General features: G+C 44.4%; 1 protein-coding gene across 3 annotated transcripts in view; it reads right to left on the bottom strand.

Moving 5' to 3' along the window:
* syne3 (spectrin repeat containing, nuclear envelope family member 3) overlaps positions 1-22,975 on the bottom strand; it is a 158,640-nt gene that overhangs the window by 33,411 nt on the left and 102,254 nt on the right. For 2 of the 3 annotated variants that reach the window (XM_059963136.1, XM_059963121.1), the window contains exons 9-10: positions 21,655-21,837; positions 9,147-9,296 (exon numbers count right to left, since the gene is read on the bottom strand). In XM_059963136.1, coding sequence (XP_059819119.1) covers positions 9,147-9,296; positions 21,655-21,837 — 333 coding nt within the window. Of the gene's footprint in view, positions 1-5,560; positions 5,750-9,146; positions 9,297-21,654; positions 21,838-22,975 lie in introns of those variants that run through there. The other variant, XM_059963131.1, reaches the window with a different exon arrangement.

Raw genomic sequence — 22,975 nt, 5'->3', positions numbered from 1 at the left:
CAAACCTTCACGAAGATCTGCTGGTTAAATTACATGACCTTGGCTTGCTGAGGAGATTGGGCCTACAGTCCTCGGAGTTGCCTGATGCTGGTGGCTGGAGATGGAGACATCGTAAGCAATGTGTGAGGAAGCGGAAGCGAGGCAAGCGGGCAGGGGTCTGTGTCAGGCAAAAAGCAAACCCTAGTTGGCCGACTCTCCCATCCATTCTGCTCTCCAATGTCTGCTCCCTGGACAATAAATCAGACTACATCTGACTCCAATGAAATACTTGGCGTGAGTACAGAGTCTGCTGTGCATACGTTTTTATAGAGACATGGCTCGCTGATGGAATTTCGGATGCTGCCATTCAGCTGGACGGGCTTGCCTTGTTTCGAATGGACAGGGATGCAGCTCTCTCTGGTAAGACTTGTGGTGGTGGCATGTGTGGTTACGTCAATACGGAATGTTGCAAGAACTCTGTGCTGGTTTCCAGACACTACTCATCGCTAGTGGAGTTTGTGGCTGTTAGATGCAGACCATTTTATTTACCACGGGAATTCACCACTGTCCTCATAGTCGGTGTCTACATTCCCCTCAGCGCTAATGCTAAGGAGGCGCTCTGTGAACTGTACGGGGCTATTAACGAACTGCAGAACGTACACCTTGATGGACTGTTTATTGTTGCCAGAAATTTTAACCACACGAACCTTAAGTCAGTGCTCCCCAAATTCCATCAGTATGTGGACTTTGCAACAAGGGGGGAGAACGTGTTGGACCTGGTTCACACAAACATACCCAACGCATATCGGGCGGAGCTCCGCCCCCACGTTGGTTACTCAGACCACATCGCTGTTATGCTAATCCCAGCGTACAGACTGCTTGTCAGGCGCTCCAGACCAGTTCAGAAGCAGGTGAAAACCTGGCCAGCAGGAGCCATCTCTGCTCTTCAAGACTGCTTAGAGCACACTGATTGGCAGATGTTCAGGGAGGCTGCAACTGATGGCTGCAACCAACTTAGAGAAGTACACAGCATCAGTGACCAGCTACATCAGCAAGTGCAATGATGATGTTACTCTGTCCAAGACCATCACTAAACGTGCTAACCAGAAGCCATGGATAACTGTGGAGGTGCGTGCGCTGCTGAGGACCTGTGACTCCGCCTTCAGAGCAGGCGACAAGGCAGCCCTAACAACAGCAAGGGCTAAACTGTCCTGGGCCATCAGAGGGGAGAGGGGTGCACACGTCCAGTAAACTGACAGCCACTTCCAGGACAGCAGTAACATGCGCGCATAGAACATAGAACAGTACAGCACATTACAGGCCCTTCAGCACACAATGTTGTGCCGACCCTCAAACCCTGCCTCCCATATAACCCCCCAACCTTAAATTCCTCCATATACCTGTCTAGTAGTCCCTTAAACTTCACTAGTGTATCTGTCTTCACCACTGACTCAGGCAGTGCATTCCACGCACCAACCACTCTCTGAGTGAAAAACATTCCTCTGATATCGCCCTTGAATTTCCTTCCCCTTACCTTAAAGCCATGTCCTCTTGTACTGAGCAATGGTGTCCTGGGGAAGAGGCGCTGGCTGTCCACTTTGTCTATTCCTCTTAATATCTTGTACACCTCTATCATTTCTCCTCTCATCCTCCTTCTCTCCAAAGAGTAAAGCCCTAGCTCCCTTAATCTCTCATCATAATCCACACTCTCTAAACCAGGCAACATCCTGGTAGATCTCCTCTGCAGGCTTTCCAGTGCTTCCACATCCTTCCTATACTGAGGCGATCAGAAATGGACACAGTACTCCAAGTGTGGCCTAACTAGAGTTTCATAGAGCTGCAGCATTACATCGTGTCTCTTAAACTCTGTCCCTCGACTTATGAAAGCTAACACCCCATAAGCTTTCTTAACTACCCTGTCTACCTGTGAGGCAACTTTCAGGGAGCTGTGGACATGTACTCTACTTAGGCCACATCATCCCAATTCACACCGGCAAGTTCTAGCCTTATAGCCTTATAATTTGTCCTTCCCGAATTAAAAATTTTCCTGTCCTCTCTGATTCTATCCTTTTCCATGATAATGCTAAAGGTCAGGGAGCTGTGATCACTGTCCCCCAGATGCTCACCCACTGACAGATCTGTGACCTGACCAGGTTTGTTACCTAATACTAGATCTAGTATGGCATTCCCCCTAGTCGGCCTGTCAACATACTGTGACAGGAATCCGTCCTGGACACATTTAACAAACTCTGCCCCATCTAAACCCTTGGAACTAATCAAGTGCCAATCAATATTAGGGAAGTTAAAGTCACCCATGATAACAACCCTGTTATATTTGCACCTTTCTAAATTTGCCTCCCAATCTGCTCCTTAGCATCTCTGAGGCTACCAGGGAGCCTATAGAATACCCCCAGTAGAGTAACTGCTCCCTTCCTGTTCCTGATTTCCACCCATACTGACTCAAAAGAGGATCCTGCTACATTACCCGCCCTTTCTGTAGCTGTAACAGTAATGCCACCCCTTCTCCCCCTTCTCTATCCCCTTTAAAGCACTGAAATCCAGGAATATTGAGAATCCATTCCTGCCCTGGTGCCAGCCAAGTCTCTGTAATGGTCACTACATCATAATTCCATGTATGTATTCAAGCTCTCAGTTCATCACCTTTGTTCCTGATGCTTCTTGCATTGAAGTACACACACTTTAGCCCTTTCTCTTTCCTCAAAGCCTCTCTATTTGCTAGATCTGGCTTTACTCCATGCACTTCTTTCACTGCTCTATCACTCCGGGTCACGTCCCCCTTGCAAATTAGTTTAAACCCTCCCAAACCATGCTAGCAAACCTACCTGCAAGGATATTGCTCCCCCTCGAGTTCAGGTGCAACCCATCCAATCTGTACAGGTCCCACCTTCCCCAGAAGAGATCCCAATGATCCAAAAATCTAAAACCCTGCCCCCTGCACCAAATCCTCAGCCACGCATTCAGCTGCCATCTCCTCCAATTCTTACCATCACTATCACATAGCACTGGCAGCAATCCTGAGAACGCCACCCTTGAGGTCCTGTTCTTCAGCCTTCTGCCTTGTTCCCGAAACTCACACTTCAGGACCTCATCCCTCTTCCTGCCTATGTCATTGGTACCAACATGTATCACGACTTCTGGTTGCTTTCCCTCTCATACCAGGATGTCATGCACCCAGTCAGAGACAACCCGGACCCTGGCACCCGGGAGACAACAAACCATGCGGGTGTCCTCACATCCACAAAATTGCCCTTCTGCTCCCCTGACTATTGAGTCTCCAATGACGAAAGCTCTCCTCTGTCCCATCCTTCCGTACCACAGAGGCCCTGCCACTTTCCCTCACAACTGGTTGGTCATCCTCGCCAACAGTATCCAGGACGGTAAACTTATTATTCAGGGGAATGGCTACAGAGGTGCTCTGCACTACCTGTCTACTCACCTTCGCTTTCCCCCCTCGGACTGTCACCCAACGACCTGCTTCCGGCAGCCTAGGTGTGACTACCTCCCTGTAGCTCTCATCTATGACTGCCTCATTTTCCCTTATGAGTCGAAGGTCATCCAGCTGCTGCTCCAAATTCCTCACACGATCTTCCAGATCGCCCAGCCGCATGCACTTCTGGCAGATGTGACTGTGGGAGAGGGGAGTTCCCCCAAGTCTGCCACATCTCACAGGAGAGGCACATCGCTGTCTCAGGAGACATTGTAAACATCTGCCGGACGATGCTGAGGATGTTCTATGAGGCTGTGGTGGCCAGTGCTATCATGTTTGCTGTTGTGTGCTGGGGCAGCAGGCTGAGGGTAGCAGACACCAACAGGATCAACAAACTTATTCGTAAGGCCAGTGATGTTGTGAGGGTGGAACTGGACTCTCTGACGGTGGTGTCTGAAAAGAGGATGCTTTCCAAGTTGCATGCCATCTTGGACAATGACTCCCATCCACTCCATAATGTACTGGTTAGGCACAGGAGTACATTCAGCCAGAGACTCATTCCACCGAGATGTAACACTGAGCATCATAGGAAGGCATTCCTACCTGTTCATGATTAACTTATTATTTAATTATTTATGGTTTTATATTGCTATATTTCTTCACTATTCATGGTTGGTATGGCTGTAACGAAACCCAATTTCCCTCCGGATCAATAAAGTATGTCTGTCTGTCTGTCAAAGACTAACTGGGAATAAACTTGTCCTCCGCCTCTTCTCATCAAAGCCACTTGAGTCAAAGCCTCAAATCTCCACTCCTTCATTGGTCCACTCACTCACTGGCCGCTTTCCACAGGCTGCTCTCTGCTGAGTCTGAGCTTTTCAAATCTCGATTGTCTCATCAACGGCTTTCTGCTGAGCTATTCAAATCTTGATTATCTTGATTGCACAGTCCAACTGCCAAAACAGCCAGAATATCTTGAGTCAAAGCCTCAAATCTCCACTCCTTCATTGGCCCACTCACTCACTGGCTGCATGTGGAAGGGCATCCAGGACAACACCAATTACAGGACAACATCACCTGACTGTGCGCGTGATGCCTCCCTCCCAGATGCGCTGAATAACTTCTATGCTCGATTTGAGGCGGAAAATGATGTTGGGGTGGGTAAGTCCACCCCTCCTACAAATGACCAGGTGCTGTGTCTCACCGTGGCCAAAGTGAGAAGAACCCCGTGCAGGGTCAACCAACAGAAGGCTGCTGGACCAGACATTCCTGGTAGAGTGCTCATAGGATGTGCAGACTAGCTAGCAGATACTCTCACTGACATCTTCAACATCTCCCTGAGCAGCGCCACCGTTCCAACGTGCTTCAAGGCCGCCACCATCATCCCCATGCCGAAGAAGTCTTCAGTGTCCTCCTTAACTGACTACCATCCTGTTGCACTCACATCCATCATCATGAAGTGTTTCGAGAGGCTCATCATGAGATCAAGACCCTGCTTCCCCCCTCACTGGACCCCCTGCAGTTTGAGTACCATCCCAACCGCTCAACAGATGATGCCATTGCCATCACCCTCTACCTGGACAAAAAAGACACGTACGGTCAAATGCTGTTTACATATTTCAGTTCAGCATTCAACACAATCATCCCTCAGAAACTGATTGGAAAGCTGAGCCTACTGGGCCTGAACACCTCCCTCTGCAACTGGATTCTAGATCTCCAACACCATCACATCAGACCTCAGTCAGTCCAGATGGGAGGCAGCATCTCCAACACCATCACACTGAGCACAGGGGCCCCCCAGGGCTGTGTGCTCAGTCCACTGCTGTTCACTCTGCTGACCTATGACTGTGCTGCAATACACTGCTCGAACCACTTCATCAAGTTCGCCGATGACACGACTGTGGTGGGTTTCATCAGCAAGAACAACGAGTCAGCTTACAGAGAGGAGGGGCAGCATCTAACAGACTGGTGCAGAGCCAAAAACCTGTCTCTGAATGTGAACAAAACAAAAGAGATGGTTGTTGACTTTAGGAAGGCACGGAATGACCACTCCCCGCTGAACATCAACGGCTGTTCGGTAGAAATCGTTAAAAGCACCAAATTTCTTGGTGTTCACCTGGCAGAGAATCTCACCTGGTCCCTCAACACCAGCTCCATAGCAAAGAAAGCCCAGCAGCGACTCTACTTTCTGCGAAGGTTGAGGAGAGTCCATCTCCCACGCCCCCCATCCTCATCACATTCTACAGGGGTTGTACTGAGAGCATCCTGAGCAGCTGCATCACTGCCTGGTTCGGAAATTGCACCATCTTGGATCGCAAGACCCTGCAGCAGATAGTGAGGTCAGCTGAGAAGATCATCGGGATTTATCTTCCCTCTATTATGGACATTTACACTACATGCTGCATCCGCAAAGCAAACAGCATTATGAAGGACCCCACGCACCCCTCATACAAACTCTTCTCCCTCCTGCTGTCTGGGAAAAGGCACCGAAGCATTCGGGCTCTCACGACCAGATTATGTAACAGTTTTTTCCCACAAGCTATCAGACTCCTCAATACCCAGAGCCTGGACTGACACCTTACTGCCCTATTGTCCTGTTTATTATTTATTGTAATGCCTGCACTGTTTTGTGTACTTTATGCAGTCCTGGGTAGGTCTGTAGTCTAGTGTAGTTGTTGTGTGTTTTTTTTCCCTCTGTTGTTTTTTACGTAGTTCAGTCTAGTTTTTGTACTGTGTCATGTAACACCATGGTCCTGAAAAATGTTGTCTCGTTTTTACTATGTACTGTACCAGCAGTTATAGTTGAAATGACAATAACAAGTGACTTAAGTGACCACATAACAATTACAGCATGGAAACAGGCCATCCCGGCCTTTCTATTCCATGCTGAATGCTTACTCTCACCTAGTCCCACCTACCTGCACTCAGCCCATAACCCTCCATTCCTTTCCTGTCTATATACCTATCCAATTTTACTTTAAATGACAATACCGAACCTGCCTCTACCACTTCTACAAGAAGCTTGTCCTACAAAGCTACCACTCTCTAAGTAAAGAAGTTCCCCCTCATGTTACCCCTAAACTTTTGTCCCTTCTCAACTCATGTCCTCTTGTTTGAATCTCCCCTACTCTCAATAGAAAAAGCCTATCCACGTCAACTATATCTATCCCCCTCATAATTTTAAATACCTCTCTCAAGTCTCCCCTCAACCTTCTACGCTCCAAAGAATAAAGACCTAACTTGTTCAACCTTTCTCTGTAACTTAGGTGCTGAAACCCAGGTAACATTCTAGTAAATCTCCTCAATCTTTCCTATAACTCGGTGACAAGAACTGTACACAATACTCCAAATTTGGCCTCACCAATGCCTTGTACAATTTTAACATTACATCCCAACTCCTATACTCAATGCTCTGATTTATAAAGGCCAGCATACCAAAAGCTTTCTTCATCACCCTATCCACATGAGATTCCACCTTCAGGGAACTATGCACCATTATTCCTAGATCACTCTGTTCTACTCTGACTTGACTTGAGATAAACTTGTCTGCTATACTAGATATATAAATATAAATGTATCTGGAAATTGAAAGTTTTGTTATGCTGAGCCAAAAAAAGCAGGAACAGTAAGGGTGGGGAGAGCCAGCCTTGGATAACTAAGGACATAAAAGGAGGCATAAAACCAAAAACTTGTGCATACAAATTTGCCAAGAGTAGTGGAAAACTGAAAGTTTGGAAAACTTTAAGAAGCAACAAAGAACCATTAAGTGAGCAATAAAGAAGGGGAAGATAGATTATGAAAATAAACTAGCACAAAATATAAAAACAGATAGTAAAAGTTTGTATAATTATATAAAATGGAGAAGGGTGGCTAAAGTGAATGAACGATGTGGATACTATAGAGAGAGTGCAGAGGAGATTTACAAGGACGTTGCCTAGATTGGAGTGCATGCCTTATGAGAATAGGTTGAGTCAACTTAGCCTTTTCTCCTTGGAGTGATGGAGGATGAGAGGTGACCTGAAGGAGGTGTATAAGATGATGAGAGGCTTTGATCATGTGGATAGCCAGAGGCTTTTTCCCAGGGCTGAAATGGCCAACACAAGGGGGCATAGTTTTAAGGTGCCTGGACAAGGGGGATGTCAGAAGTAAGTTTTTCACACAGAGGGTGGTGGATGTGAAGGTAGTATAGGATGATACAATAGGGTATTATTATTAGGTACATGGAGCTCCACTCCTTTTAACGGCGAGATATTTGATGACTATACAGTCCTATCCTGGACCCACAAGTTCTATTGCAGGTGGGACATGTATATGTGGTAGGGGTAGTAGTGATGGCAACCATGGCTGCATTTCTCCTGGCTCTCTTCTGCTGTCTTCTGATTGTTCTTTCCATATCCAGAATATGAACCCCGTCCCTACACAGCTGTCGCCAAGTGTTACGGTCAGCAGCAACATCCGCCAGGTCCTCAGGTCTGATCTTGCACTTCCTTAAAGCATTCTTCATCTAATCCTTATAGCTCTTCTTCGGCCCTCCAGCTGAGTGGCGACCATGATGTAGCTGGCTGTATAACACTCCACGAGGTAGCTGACATGGGGGCATCCTTATCACGTGCCCCAGCCACTGAATCTGACGCTGGGTCTCAATACTTCTGCACATACATACACACACGAGGGATTCAATACTTCTGCACATACATACACACACGAGGGATTCAACCAAGCAGGAATGCAGTCATGTTTAAATTGAAGAATCCTCTATTTGAGAATCCTCTGTAAATATGGCCCATACACAATTGTTGGTTGGCAAGAAATAACAGATGGAACACCGCATCAAATTATAAAGAAAGTATATTTACAAATTTGAGCTTTATTGAACAGTTTGGAAAAAGAAAAAATAAATAAAAGGGCCCTTTACAGTTAACCCAGTGCTGATGTGCACATAAATTTGGAGCTCATCTTGAAGCTGTCGAGTTACTCACGCGCTGGACCCATGGTCTGCTTGAAAGCACACAGATTCTGAAAGTCACTCAAAATCCATCTTGAACAACAGCCACTCTTCAGGGATACTGGCCCTTCCTCCTTTGAGCCATTCATCTGCACAAAGCTCCTTCCCACTGCATCCTCAGCGATCTTCCATTCTGTCCTCTCCGCAGCTCCCGCCAAAAAAAACGTGAATCACACTGTCTGTCATAAATCTCACTCTGCCCAGTTGTCTCTAGAACCTTCTCTCAACTCCACTATCCTGAATGGCTAAGACAATATTCTGAAGTTGAACATCATTGCCCCTTACCTTTTAGCCAAAACCAAACATAGTCTACCTGCAGAACACAGTATTTTTACAGAACTGCTAAAATGAAACACAACAGCACAGAACCAGCATAACTGTAGAAATCTTAAGATTACAGGGCGTTACAGATATTTTTCTTTTTGTAATTTATAGTTTTTATTATTTATTGCACTGTACTGCTGCCACAAAACAACAAACTTTACAACATATGCCAGTGATATTAAATCTGATTCTGAAAGGAGAAATATTTAAGGGAAACATGAGGGAACTTATTCTGTCAGAGGATGTTAAGAGTGTGGAACAAACTACTGGCAGGTTTGATTTCAATATTTAAGAGATAGCCAACGTTACATGGAAATAAAAGATGAATACACCGTCACAAAATGCCCAAGTGAACAGCTGGCCACTAAAATAACATAAAACCTCATTTACCTTCAAAATGTGTCTGCTTCTTTTCCTGTCCCTACTGCTCCTGGCATTGTTGGCAGCCAAAATATTTGTTAATTTTTGATCTTCACCTTTTAGCCAATCTTCAAACTTCTTCATCAGTAGCTTGTAATTAGCAAGGTCTCGATTATTTGCCTGAAATAAAATAAGAGAAGTTGTCATTGGCTGAATGGCTTCTTCAGTTCTATTTCATCTAATATCTTTTCCTTCTGAGTGTGCAGTCAGTTCCACTCCCCGCTGCTCCCTATGGCCCTGAACACTTTTCCTTCGGATGGAAATACAGTTCTGATTAAACATGCTTCCACTGTGATCCTTCAAACCATTCCCATATCCAAACCATTCATTCGGTATAAAAGATGTTTCTCCATTCCTCCTGCTTGTTCCATCTTTTCAGTTAGAACCTTACTTATATGAGATTTGGCCTCAGTTACATTCCCAAGCTTCATCCAGAGCCTTCAATTTCTCTCCAGAGTATCTTAAAGCTCAGAAGGAAGAAAGTCCTCATCTCAGTCCAATGATGGTATCTTGAGGCTTTGCTCACAGAGGGGAAACTTTCTCAGGGCTTTGAGTCAAATATTATCATTACCATTATTATCTGTGAAAATAATTTGGAGAATGTGTAGCTTGAGTGATTGAATGACGTGGGCAATTATGGTCTTTCCATCACCACGATTGTTCTTAGCAAATTTTTCTACAGAAGTGGTTTTCCATTGCCTTCTTCTGCACAGTGTCTTTACAAAGTGGGTGACTCCAACCACTATCAATACTGTTCAAGAGATAACCAGGAATTGTGATATGCACCAACTGCTCATATGACCATCAATCTCCTGCTCCCATGGCTTCAAGTGACCTTGATCAGGGGCTAAGCAGGTGCTGCACCAGGGGTGGGCAAACTTTTTGACTTGTGGGCCACAAAGGGTTCTAAAATTTGACAGGGGGGCCGGACCAGGAGCAGATGGATGGAGTATTTTGGTAATACACCTCATAAGAGAAAATAAACAAATGCATTACAACAAAATATCTGTCTTTGAAGTCCCATGGTATTTAGCTATTTATTGAAATGACTTTTAAAACACTGAAAATTAAATGAATAAAATACAGCTTTTTTAATAGTAACAGTTATTATTTTAAAGCACTGAAAATTTTGTCATCCTTCAAGATATTATCATCATCACTCTCCTCCTGCCTGTCTTTATTTCAAAAACGGTAGGAGATGCAGGTCTACTTGTCCTGCTCCTTCTTATTCAATTATCCCCTGTGCCAAAACTCAACAACGACCAGCACAATGACAGAACAGTGACAGCGCGCCAGTATGCGGAGCGCGTTATTTGATCTGGAGCGCATTTTTTATTTTGAGAACGCACGTGCACCTGCGCACTACTCATGTCTATCACTTAACAGAAATGACATGTTGACATGTAACATGTAAGGCTTATTGGAAAAAATATTTTCAAATGCATTTTTTACATAACACAATGAAGAAACTTATTTTTAATTTCAGTGGGAACAGTGTTGTTGGTCTCCCTTTTTAGCCAGCGCATCAAAGTCTGGATTTAGTTTTGTTGTGGCGATTCTCAGGATGGATCTGAGGTGTTGGTCAGTTAACTTGGATCTGTGGCTGGCTTTGTTGATGTTCATGACGCTGAACGCCTGTTCACACAGATAGGTCGAGTCGAACAAAGAGTAAAGCGCAAATGTGGAGTAATACGCTGCACCTCGACAAAGGTCAATGTGTAGCGGTGTGCTACATGCAGCGCTAAAATTACGACACAGAGTTGGTAACTGCAGTCGAAGAAAAAAACTTTATTTGAAATTCCCAGCCTCATTTTTAAGTCTCCCTCAACCTGCCCTCCGTGGCGCAGAGGCTCCAAAGCTCTGTGCTCGCAAATCCCTGCAGGCTATCTCCCTTAGCCGGAACGCTGGCTAATTGTGAGTAGGTTCGGATGTGCCAGGAAATGGGTCGCCACAACTGTATATAGAGTGCGTCATCTATTGGGAAAATGCCAGAATTGCGGGGAAAAAACATTAACAAGGTTTATTAATATAATTTCATCAAGTTCTGCGGGCCGGATTAAAAAGCTTAACGGGCCGCATATGGCTCGCGGGCCGTAGTTTGCCCATGCCTGTGCTACACCTTGCCCAAGGGTGACCTGAAGGCTAGTGGAGGGAAGGAGAGCCTTCTATCTCCTTTGGTAGATATGGATCTCTACACTGCCACCTGTAAACATTATTGTGAAATTACTAAATACCTTATGAGGGATGGGACTAAGATACACTTGGAAATGCAGGAATTAAAAAAAAATATAGACAGCATGGCTCAGTGAGAGACGTAATCCTGTTTGAACAAATTGTTAACAACATGGATTGACAAGGGCACCTGCAATACTCATCTGATTTCTAAATGGACACTGAACCCGTAAAGACTACCTAACTACTTTTCCCATTCTGATATGTCTATCCATGGCCTCCTCTACTGTCAAGATGAAGCCACAGTCAGGTTGGAGGAACAACACCTTGTATACCGTCTCAGTAGCCTCCAACCTGATGGCATGAACATTGACTTCTCTAACTTTCGTTAATGTCCCTCCTCCCCTTCTTAGCCCATCCCTGATATATTTAGCTTTCTTCCCCCCTCCCTTTTTTTCCCTCTCTTTCTGCCCATCACTCTGCCTGTTCTCCATCTCCCTCTGGTGCTCCCCTCCTCCTTTCTTTCTCCCTAGGCCTCCCATCCCAAGATCCTTTCCCTTCTCTATCTCTGTATCCCTTTTGCCAATTACCTTTCTGGCTCTCAGCTTCACCCCACCCCCTCCCATCTTCTCCTATCATTTCGCATTTTCCCCTCCCCCTCCTACTTTCAAATCTCTTAATATCTTTCCTTTCAGTCAGTCCTGATGAAGGGTCTCGGCCCAAAACATCGACAGTGCTTCTCCTTTTAGATGCTGCTTGGCCTGCTGTGTTCCACCAGCATTTTATGTGTGTTGCCAACTACTTTTTAATCTTTCTTGCACTACATATTTTAACTTAACTATTTAACAGACATATATACACTTGCTGTGTAACACCCCCCGCCACAAGGCTCATATGCAAATGTGACTCATTAGCTGGATCTGCTAACACCCACAGCACTGTCCAATCTCCTCCCTCACTTCACACTGCAGCCTGGGGTATATCTCGTATGGACCCAGTGAATTATCTAACTAAACACTTTTCAAAAGTTCCAGCACATCCTCTTTCTTAATGCCTATACACTCAAGGATTTCAGTCTACAGTAAGTCATCCCCACGATTGCCAAGGAGATGCTATTCAATATTAGGAAAGTTAAAATTACCCATCACAACAACCCTATTATTATTGCACCGTTCCAGAATCAATGTCTCTGTTACAATTGGAGGTCTATAAAAACACCCAGTAGAGCTATTGCCCCTTTCCTGTTTATGACTTCCACCCACACTGACTCAGTAGGCAATCTCTCCATGACTTCCTCCTTTTCTGCAGCTGAGTTACTATCCCTGATGAGCAATGCCACTCCCCCACTTCTTTTGCCTCCCTCCATGTCCTTTTTGAAACACCTAAATACCAGCACACTCAGCAGCCATTCCTGCCCCTGAGACATCCAAGTCTCTGCAATAGATACATGAAAAGAAAAAGATTGGTCACGACAAATGTAGGTCCTTTACAGTCAGAAACAGGTGAATTGATCATAGGGAACAAAGACATGACAGACCAACTGAATAACTACTTTGGTTCTGTCTTCACTAAGGAGGACATAAATAATCTTCCGGAAATAGTAAGGGACTGAGGGTCTAGTGAGATGGAGGAACTGAAGGAAATACATGTTAGTAGGGAAGTGGTGTTAGGTAAATTGAAGGGATTAAAGGCAGATAAATCTCCAGGGCCAGATGGTTTGCATCCCAGAGTGCTTAAGGAAGTAGACCAAGAAATAGTGGATGCACTAGTGATAATTTTTCAAAACTCCTTAGATTCTGGATTAGTTCCTGAGGATTGGAGGGTGGCTAATGTAACCCCACTTTTTAAAAAAGGAGGGAGAGAAAAACCAGGGAATTATAGACTGGTTAGTCTGACATAGGTGGTGGGGAAAATGTTAGTCGGTTATCAAAGATGTGATAACAGCACATTTGGAAAGAGATGAAATCATCGGACAAAGTCAGCATGGATTTGTGAAAGGAAAATCATGTCTGACAAATCTTATATAAGTTTTTGAAGATGTAACTAGTAGAGTGGATAGGGGAGAGCCAGTGGATGTGGTATATTTAGATTTTCAAAAGGCTTTTGACAAGGTCCCACACAGGAGATTTGTGTGCAAACTTAAAGCACACAGTATTGGGGGTACGGTATTGATGCGGATAGACAATTGGTTGGCAGACAGGAAGCAAAGAGTGGGAGTAAACGGGACCTTTTCAGAATGGCAGGCAGTGACTAGTGGGGTACCACAAGGCTCAGTGCTGGGACCCCAATTGTTTACAATAGATATTAATGATTTAGACGAGGGAATTAAATGCAGCATCTCCAAGTTTGCGGATGACACAAAGCTGGGCAGCGGTGTTAGCTGTGAGGAGGATGCTAAGAGGATGCAGGGTGACTTGGATAGGTTAGGTGAGTGGGCAAATTCATGGGAGATGCAATTTAATGTGGATAAATGTGAGGTTATCCACTTTGGTTGCAAGAACAGGACAACAGATTATTATCTGAACAGTGGCAGATTAGGAAAAGGGAAGATGCAACGAGACCTGTGTGTCATTGTACACCAGTCATTAAAGGTGGGCATGCAGGTACAGCAGGTGGTGAAAAAGGCAAATGGTATGTTGGCATTCATAGCAAAAGGATTTGAGTACAGGAGCAGGGAGGTTCTACTGCAGTTGTACAAGGCCTTGGTGAGACTGCACCTAGAATATTGTGTGCAGTTCTGGTCCCCTAATCTGAGGGAAGACATTCTTGCCATAGAGGGAGTACAGAGAAGGCTCACCAGATTGATTCCTGGGATGGCAGGACTTTCATATGAAGAAAGACTGGATTGACTAGGCTTATACTCACTGGAATTTAGAAGGTCGAGGGGGGATCTTATTGAAACGTATAAAATTCTAAAGGGATTGGACAGGCAAGATACAGGAAGATGGTTTCCGATGTTGGGGAAGTCCAGAATGAGGGGTCGCAGTTTAAGGATAAAGGGGAAGCCTTTTAGGACCAAGATGAGGAAAAACTTCTTCACACAGAGAGTGGTGAATCTGTGGAATTCTCTGCCACAGGAAACAGTTGAGGCTGGTTCATTGACTATATTTAAGAGGAAGTTAGATACGGCCCTTGTGGCTAAAGGGATTGGGGGTATGAAGAGAAAGCAGGTACAGGGTTCTGAGTTGGATGATCAGCCATGATCATACTGAATGGCGGTGCAGTCTCAAAGGGCCGAATGGCCTACTCCTGCACCTATTTTCTATGTTTCTAATGGCTACAATGTCATAGTTCCACGTACTGATCCATGCTCCTTGTATTAAAATAGATACATCTTAAACTATCTGGGTGAACGCATCTTTGCTCTAGCATCTGGTGGGCACTGGAAAGGATCGAAGCAATCTGTAGAAAGTTGTAAACTCAATGAGTTCCATCGTGGGCACTATAGACTCCCTATCATCCTGGTCGTCTTCAATAAGTGATGCCTCAAAAAGGCGACATCAATCATCACCTACCCCCATTATCCAGCAGCATAAGACCAGAAGACAATGGAGCAGAATTAGGCCATTCAGTCTATTGCGCATACCCCGCTATTCCATCCCGGATCCCACTCAATCCCATATACCTGCCTTACCACTATATCCTTTGATGCCCTGACCGATCAGGAAATGATCAACTTCCCACTTAAATATACCCACAGACATGGCCTCCACCACATTCTGAGGCAGAGCATTACACAGATTCACTACTCTCTGGCTAAAAAAAACTCACCTTACCTGTTCTAAAAGACCACCCCTCAATTTTGAGGCTGTGCCTTCTAGATCTGGACACCCCCACCAGAGGAAATATCCTCTCCATATCCACCCCATCTAATCACAAGATCACAAGACAAAGGAGCAGAAGTAGGCCATTCGGTCCATTGTCTGCTCCGCCACTCCACCGTGAGCTAAACTATTCTCCCATCTAGTTCCAATTTCCGGCTTTTTCCCCCATATACCCTGACTAATTAGATACCTATCAATCTCCTCCTTAAACACTCTCAATGATTGGGCCTCCACAGCTGTATGTGGTAACAAATGCCATAAATCCATGACCCTCTGGCTGAAAAAATTTCTCCTCATCTCTGTTTTAAATGGGTACCCTCTAATTCTAAGACTGGGGCCTCTTGTTCTGGACTCACCCACCAAAGGGAACAGCCTTTCCACATCTACTCTGTCCAACCCTTTCAACATTCGAAATGTTTCTATTAAATCTCCTCTCATTCTTCTATAATGAGTACAGTCCAAGAACTGACAAACGCTCCTCATATGTTAACCCCTGCAATCCAGGAATCATTCTTGTAAATCTTCTCTGAACACTCTCCAACATCAGTATATCCCTTCTAAGATAGGGGGCCCAAAACTGCACACAGTATTCCAAATGAGGTCTCACCAGTAGAGTGCCCCATAGAGCCTCATCAACACCTCCTTACTTTTATACACTATTCCTCTTGAAGTGAATGTCAACATAATATTTGCTTTCCTTACTGCCGATCCAACCTGGTGGTTAACCTTTAGGGTATCCTGCACGAGGACCCCCAAGTCCCTTTGCACTTCCGATTTTTGTATTTTCTCCCCATCTAAGTAATAATCTGCCCAATTATTTCTTCTTCCAAAATGTACAACTATACATTTCTCAACATTGTATCTCATCTGCCATTTCTTTGCCCACTCTCCTAAACTGACTAAGTCTCCCTGCAACCTTTCCGTTTCTTCAACACTTCCTGCTCCTCCACCTATCTTGGTGTCATCCGCAAACTTAGCCACAAAACCATTTGATCCATAATCTAAGTCATCGATATACAGTGTAAAAGTGGCCCCAACACCAATCCCTACGGAACACAACTAGTAACCAGCAACCAACCAGAATAGGATCCCTTTATTCCTACCCTTTGCTTTCTGTCTATCAGCCAATGCTCCACTCATTCCAATATCTTTCCTGTAATTCCATGGGCTCTCGTCTTATTAAGCAGCCTCCTATCGAAGACCTTTTGAAAATCCAAATACACATCATCCACAGCCTCTCCCTTGTCAATCTTATTGGAGATTAACTCAAAAAAATCACATTTCCCGTCCTTTCAACACTTGGCATGTTTCAAAAGAGATCTCCCCCCATTCTTGTAAGTTCATAGAAACATGGAGGGCACAGTTCTACGGTGCTTGGAAGTAGGTACAGGGGGGATGTCAGGGGTAAGTTTTTTTATGCAGTGAGTGTGAGTGTGTGGAATGGACTGCTGGCGATGGTGGTGGAGGTGGATATGATAGGGTCTTTTAAGAGACTCCTGGATAGGTACATGGAGCTTAGAAAAATAAAGGGCTATGGGTAACCCTAGGTAATTCCTAAAGTAAGTACATGCTTGGCACAGAATTGTGGGCCGAAGGGCCTGCATTGTGCTGTAGGTTTTCTCTGTTTCTAAGTGTGGCCTGACTCGGGCCTTATAAAGCCTCAGCATAATCTCCTTGCTTTTACATTCAATTCCTCTTGAATAAATGCCAAAATTACATTTGCCTTCTTTATCAGACTCAACCTGTAAACTTGTAAATTTGCTGGGAGTGTTGAACAAGGTCTTCTAAGTCCCCCTGCACCTCTGAGGTTCGAACCTTCTCCCCATTTAGATAACAGTCCACACTATTGTTCCTTTTCCCAAAAATGTTGTCATTGGACAGAGTCCAGAGGAGGTTCCTTTTACCAAAATGTATTATCATACATTTCTCAACATGTATTGTGGTAGGTAAAATATGATGGCAAAATATGGTATTAATTGTAATATCTTGGCAGAGTGGAGGATCAGAGGGATCTTGGGGTCTGACTCCATGGGACACTTAAAGTTGCTGTGCAGGTTGACTCTGTGGTTAAGAAGGCATATGGTGCGTTGGCCTTCTTCAACCGTGGGATTGAGTTTAAGAGCCAAGAGGTAATGTTACAGCTATACAGAACCCTGGTCAGACCCTACAGAGTATTGTGCTCAGCTCTGGTCATCTCACTACAGGAAGGATGTGGAAACTATAGAAAGGGTGCAAAGGAAATTTACAAGTGTGGTGCCTGGATTGGGGAGCATGCCTTACGAGAATAGATTGAGTGAACTTGGCCCTTTCTCCTTGGAGCGCCGGAGGATGAGAGGTGACCTGAAAGAGGTGTATAAGATGATGAGAGGCATTGATCGTGTGGATAGTCAGATGCGTTTTCCCAGGGCTGAAATGGCTAACACGAGAGGGCACAATTTTAAGGTGCTTGATAGTAGGTATAGAGGAAATGTCAGGGATAAGTTGTTTTTTATTTTACACAGAGAGTGGTGAGTGTGTGGAATGGGCTGCCCGCAACAGTGGTGAAGATAGATACAGTAAGGTCTTTTAAAAGCCTCCTGAATACGTAAATGGAGCTTAGAAAAATAGACGGCTATGGGTAAATATAGGTAACTTCTAAAGTACATGTTTGGCATAGTAATGTGGGCCGAAGGGCCTGTATTGTGCTATTGGTTTTCTATGCTTCTACGCATTCCATCTGTCACCTTTTTGTCTATTCTTCCAATTTGTCTTCCTGTTGCGATTGCAACACATACACCTCCACCTATCTTCATATCATCCATAAGCTTTGCCACAAATACATCAATTCCATGATCCAAATCCCTGACAAACAGTGTGAAAAGCAGCAGTCCCAATACTGACCTCTAAGGAACACCACTAGTCATAGGCAGCCAATTAGGTCATGCCCTTTACTAATTGCTACCATCAGGAAGGTGGTACTGAAGCCTGAAGGTACACACTCAGTGATTTGGGATCAGCTTCTTACCTTCTGCATCAGATTTCTGAATGGACATTGAAGCCATGAACACTACCTCACTACTTTTTTTTTTAAACTTAAATATATATATAATTCAGGAATTTGAGCAGGAGAGGCTAAAGTCAGATAATTTGGCATTACAATAGAGCAAAGGAAATTACAGAGGCATGAGAGAGAAACTGGCCAGAATTGATTGGAAAAGAACACTGGCAGGGATGATGGCAGCGCAGCAAACTGGAATTTCTGGAAACAATTCCAAAGGCACAGGGTATATATATGTATTCTAAATGCATAGAAAGATGACACAATTTTTGCTAATATGAGAAGTCAAATCCAACATAAAAGCCAAGGAGAAGGCAAAACCAAATGTTGAAAGGATGAGATAGTGTTGATGAGCAGAAAATGTTTCCTATGGTAAGGGTATCTAGAACTAGAGGGTACAGTTTCAAAATTGAGAACAGAGGTAAGGAGGTTTTTTTTAGCTAGACAAGTGAATCTGTAGAATGCTCTGCTACAGAACCTGGTGGAAGCCAAGTCCATGGGTATATTTAAGGCGCAAATTGATTGTTTCCTGATCAGTCAGGGTATTAAAGGATGTGGCGAGAAGGCAGGTGTATAGAGTTGAGTGGGATCTGGGATTAATCATGATGGAATGGCAGAGCAGACTTGATGGGCTGAATGGCCTAATTCTGCTCCTACATCTTATGGTCTCTTCCTGTTCTGACCTTCACTAGCTCATGGCAAAGGGAATAATCAAAAGATTACCACCTTGGAGGTCCTGCTCTTCAGTCTCTTTCTTAATTCCCTAAACTTACTGCGCGGACCTCTACCCCTCTCCTATGACTTGAGAGAGGTAAAGGGAGAAGGAAGTCAGTGCAGGGTACCTCTGTGGCCACTTCCCTCAACAACAGGGGAACTCTAACCGTATGGATATTGCTGAGAGGGATGACCTATCTGGACAAGGCATCAGCAGCCATACCAATAGTACTGTGGTTGTCTCTGAGCCTCAGAAGGGTAGTATAAAGTCAGACAGAGCAGTAGTCATACAGGACTCGAAAGATAGGCAATTCTGCAGCACAGTAAAAAATAAGCCAGGATAGTGTGTTGCCTCCCAGGTGCTAGGGTACAAGATGTCTCTGAACAGTTGCAGAATATTCTTGAAGGGAGGGTGAGCAGTCAAAGGTTGTGATGACAAAGATAGGTTATCAATGATTTGTATAGAATTGATAGCTTGCAAACACTATGAAGATAGGGGAGGGGTAGGTAGTTTTAAGGAAGCAGAGAGGCTACAGAAGGACTCAGACAGATTAAGAGAATGGGCAAAGAAGTGGCAGATGGAATACAGTGTCGGGAAGTTTATGGTCATGCTCTTTCATTGAAGAAATAAAGGGGTGGACTATTTAATAAATGAAGAGAAAATACAAAAATCTGAGGCGCAAAGGGACTTGGAAGTCCTTGTGCAGGATTCCCAGAGGTTAATTTGCAGGTTGAATCTGTGGTGAGGAAAGCAAATGCAATGTTAGCATTCATTTCAAGAGGACTAGAATATAAAAGCAAAAATGTTATATATAAAGCACTGGTGAGGCCTCACTTGGAATATTGTGAGCTGTTTTGGGTCCCTTATCTTAGAAAAATAGGGGTTCAAAGGAGGTTCATGAAAATGATTTTGGGTTTGAATGGCTTGTCATATAAAGAACATCCGATGGCTCTGGGTCTGCTTTCACTAGAATTCAGAAGAATGAGAGGTGAACTCATTGAAACCTATCAAATGTTGAAAGGCCTTGGTAGAGTGGACGCTTCCTGTGGTAGGAGAGTCTAAAACCAGAAGATACAGCCTCAAAATAGAGGGGCATCCTTTTAGAATGGCGATGGGAAGGAATCTTTTAGCCAGAGAGTGGCGAATCTGTGGAACTGTTAGCCACAGGCAGCTGTGAAGGCCATGTCTTTATGTATATATAAGGTAGAGGTTGATACATTTTTGATTGGTCAGAAGGGATGGGGGGGGGGGAAGGTAGGAGATTAGGGCTGAGAGGAAAAATGGATCATGAAGAAATTGTGGAGTACACTTGATAGGCCAAACAGCCTAATTTTGCTCTTATATCTTAGGGTCTTATAAAATATTTAAAAAGTTCCTCCGCCATTTCTTTGTCCCTGCATTGTCATCTCTCCAGTGTCATTTTCCAGAGATCTAATATGCACCTCCGCCTCTCTTTAACTCATCATATTTTAAATTTTTTTAGTATATTCTTTTATATTATTGGCTAGCTTACCTTCATATTTCATCTTTTCTCTCTTTATGGCTTTTTTAGTTGCCTTCTGTTGGTATTTAAAAACTTCCCAATAATTTTTGCTTTATTTTATGCCCTCGTTTGCTTTTCTGCTGTCGTTGACATTCCTTGTCAGCCCCAAACTTCCTTTAGAATACTTCTTCTATTTGAGTTGTTTCTTTCCTGTGCCTTCTGAAGTATCCCCAGAATCACCTGTCATTGCAGTTCTGCCATCATCCCTACAAGTATTCCCTTCCAGCCAGTTTAGGCCAGGTCCTCTCTCATGCCTCCGTAATTACTTATACTCCATTATAATACTGATACGTCTGTTTTTAACCTCATACTCAAATTTTCTTTAAAGTCTCCAATACCTCTTCCCTGCTAATTCACATGTGGTCTAAGACATGGGCTGAAGGCTGTTGGTGTACTGTACTTCTCTGCTGCATGAGGCTCACTGGGATCTTTTTCTCTCCATTTTTCAAACTCTTTTTTTTACAAATTTACTGCCCTCTGCCTTTCTCCTTTTCTATTCTCAGGTTACTGATGTCCTACCACTGGCAAATTCTACTGCATCAGTATTAGTGCCAGGCTCAATGGATCCTGCAATCCACAAAATCCTTGTGAAATAGAATGGGAACTCCAAAAGGTACACATAATTTGTGCTGCCTGTTAGTGCAAGTCAGGTTTTATTTTACTATGTTTCTAACACTGATGCTGGGAAAAGGTTTTTACGTAGATTCTCCTCCAGAGACTGGACACATACAACATATGGAGAGCACACAGAGATGATGGGATCATGGGCAGTACCTCTGCCTCACTGAATCGAAAGGCAAGAAATAAATTTTGTGCTTCTTGCATGCTCCCAAAACATTTGAGCCAAAAGATTTTTGCTGTAGATGAAATGGACAAAGTCCAAGTCTGGTCCTCTGACAGGCCACACCCTCTTTGAGCAAAACTAAAGAACTGGAGGAGCTCAGCATTGATGGAGGAAAATCATAGTTGACATTTCCAGTCAAGATCCTTTTTCTGGATTTCAACCAGAAACCTTGATTGTTCTGAGCTCTTCCAGCATTTTCTGTGTTGTTACTGATCCAGCATCAGCAGCTTGTGAGCCTGTACCATAAACATCAGCAACTCATGTGCGTGACCGAGCTGCTGTAGTCACTGAGGAGACAGGTGTATTGGTTTCTTACTTGCTGTGTTTTGGATAGTGTTATTACCTGTATCTGCCCCCTTCTCTTTATCAGGAGATCAGTGAAGAATTCTCGCTGCCACGAAGCTTCCCTCAGTTCAGCTCCAAATGCTGCTGCCTGCTCACTGTTGAAAACCTTGGTCAGCATCCCCTCAAGTACCCGAAATCTGTCAAGTTTGACCTGTAGTTCACTGCTACAGGTCAACTGGTCCTGAAGGAATGAACCGAAAGTCAACATTCAGGTGGAATTACAATCACGAGTCCAGCTCCATACTAATTCTGCAAATTAAAATGAACAGCACAGAACAGGCCCTTCAGCCCACAATTACATTAGCGGGAGAGGGAACGGGAGTGGGAGAGAGATTGATTGAGATTTGCACAGGCCGGGGAGAAAAGTTTATAAAAGGAGCGTTTCGTAGGGCTTGCCGAATTAGTGGCAGACCAATCAATATGTGATTCATTGGCAGGAGCAAGTATAAATAAAGCAGAGCAGCCATTGAATGAGGGGACCAATGTAAGAGTACGATCTTGAGGCTTTGGTGAGGAGGCACAGGTAAGTAGCAAGTATGGCTTCTGAAATGGTTGAATAAAAAGTCACTAAATTACAGCTAATTAAATAAAGAGATAATGCAGGCTCAGGTGATGTGCTGTAGCTGCATGATGTGGAAGGTGGTGGACCCCACTGTGATTCTTGGTGACTACATCTGCAGCAAGTGTTAGCTGCTCCTGGAACTCAGGCTCAAAGTTGATGACCTGAAATCTGAGCTTCAAACACTGTAGCATGTTGGTGGGGTTGGGGGGAGTTACCTGGATTCTCTGTTTCAGAAGATAGATTAGACTAGCTGCCTCAAATTCAGTCTGTGGTCAGTGGCAAGAGGGTGTGAGTGAAGTGGGTACTGGGATCCAAAAGACAGTGCTGGAGTTCTCTGTCGCAAGGATAGAAGTCCCGAAGACTGTGTTGCCTGCCAGGTGCCTGGGTTTGAGACATCTTATCTGACCTGCAGAGGAATTTGCAGTGGGAAGGGAAAGATCCAAGTTGCAGTGGTTGCATCTCTGGCACCGAGACTGGACCCTTAGCTCAGAAGGGAAGGAGGGTTGAGGAGAGCAGTAGTGATAAGGGATTTGATAGTTAGGGGAACAGATAGGAGGTTCTGTGGAAGAGATCGAGAATCCCAGATGTTTTGTTGCCTCCCTGGTGCCAGGGTCCGTGATATCTCGGATCGAGTTCTCAGTATTCTCAAGAGGGAGGGTGAGCAGCCGGATGTCATGGTTTATGTAGGGACCAATGACATGGGTAGGAAGAGTGAGGAGGTCTTGAAAGTTGAGTTTAGGGAGCTAGGTGCCAAATT

The sequence above is a fragment of the Hypanus sabinus genome, chromosome 2 (genome assembly GCF_030144855.1).
Source record: "Hypanus sabinus isolate sHypSab1 chromosome 2, sHypSab1.hap1, whole genome shotgun sequence".
Classification (NCBI taxonomy): Eukaryota; Metazoa; Chordata; class Chondrichthyes; order Myliobatiformes; family Dasyatidae; genus Hypanus; species Hypanus sabinus.
The sequence above is the reverse complement of the archived record's forward strand: the minus strand, read 5'-3'. Positions and strand labels throughout refer to the sequence as shown.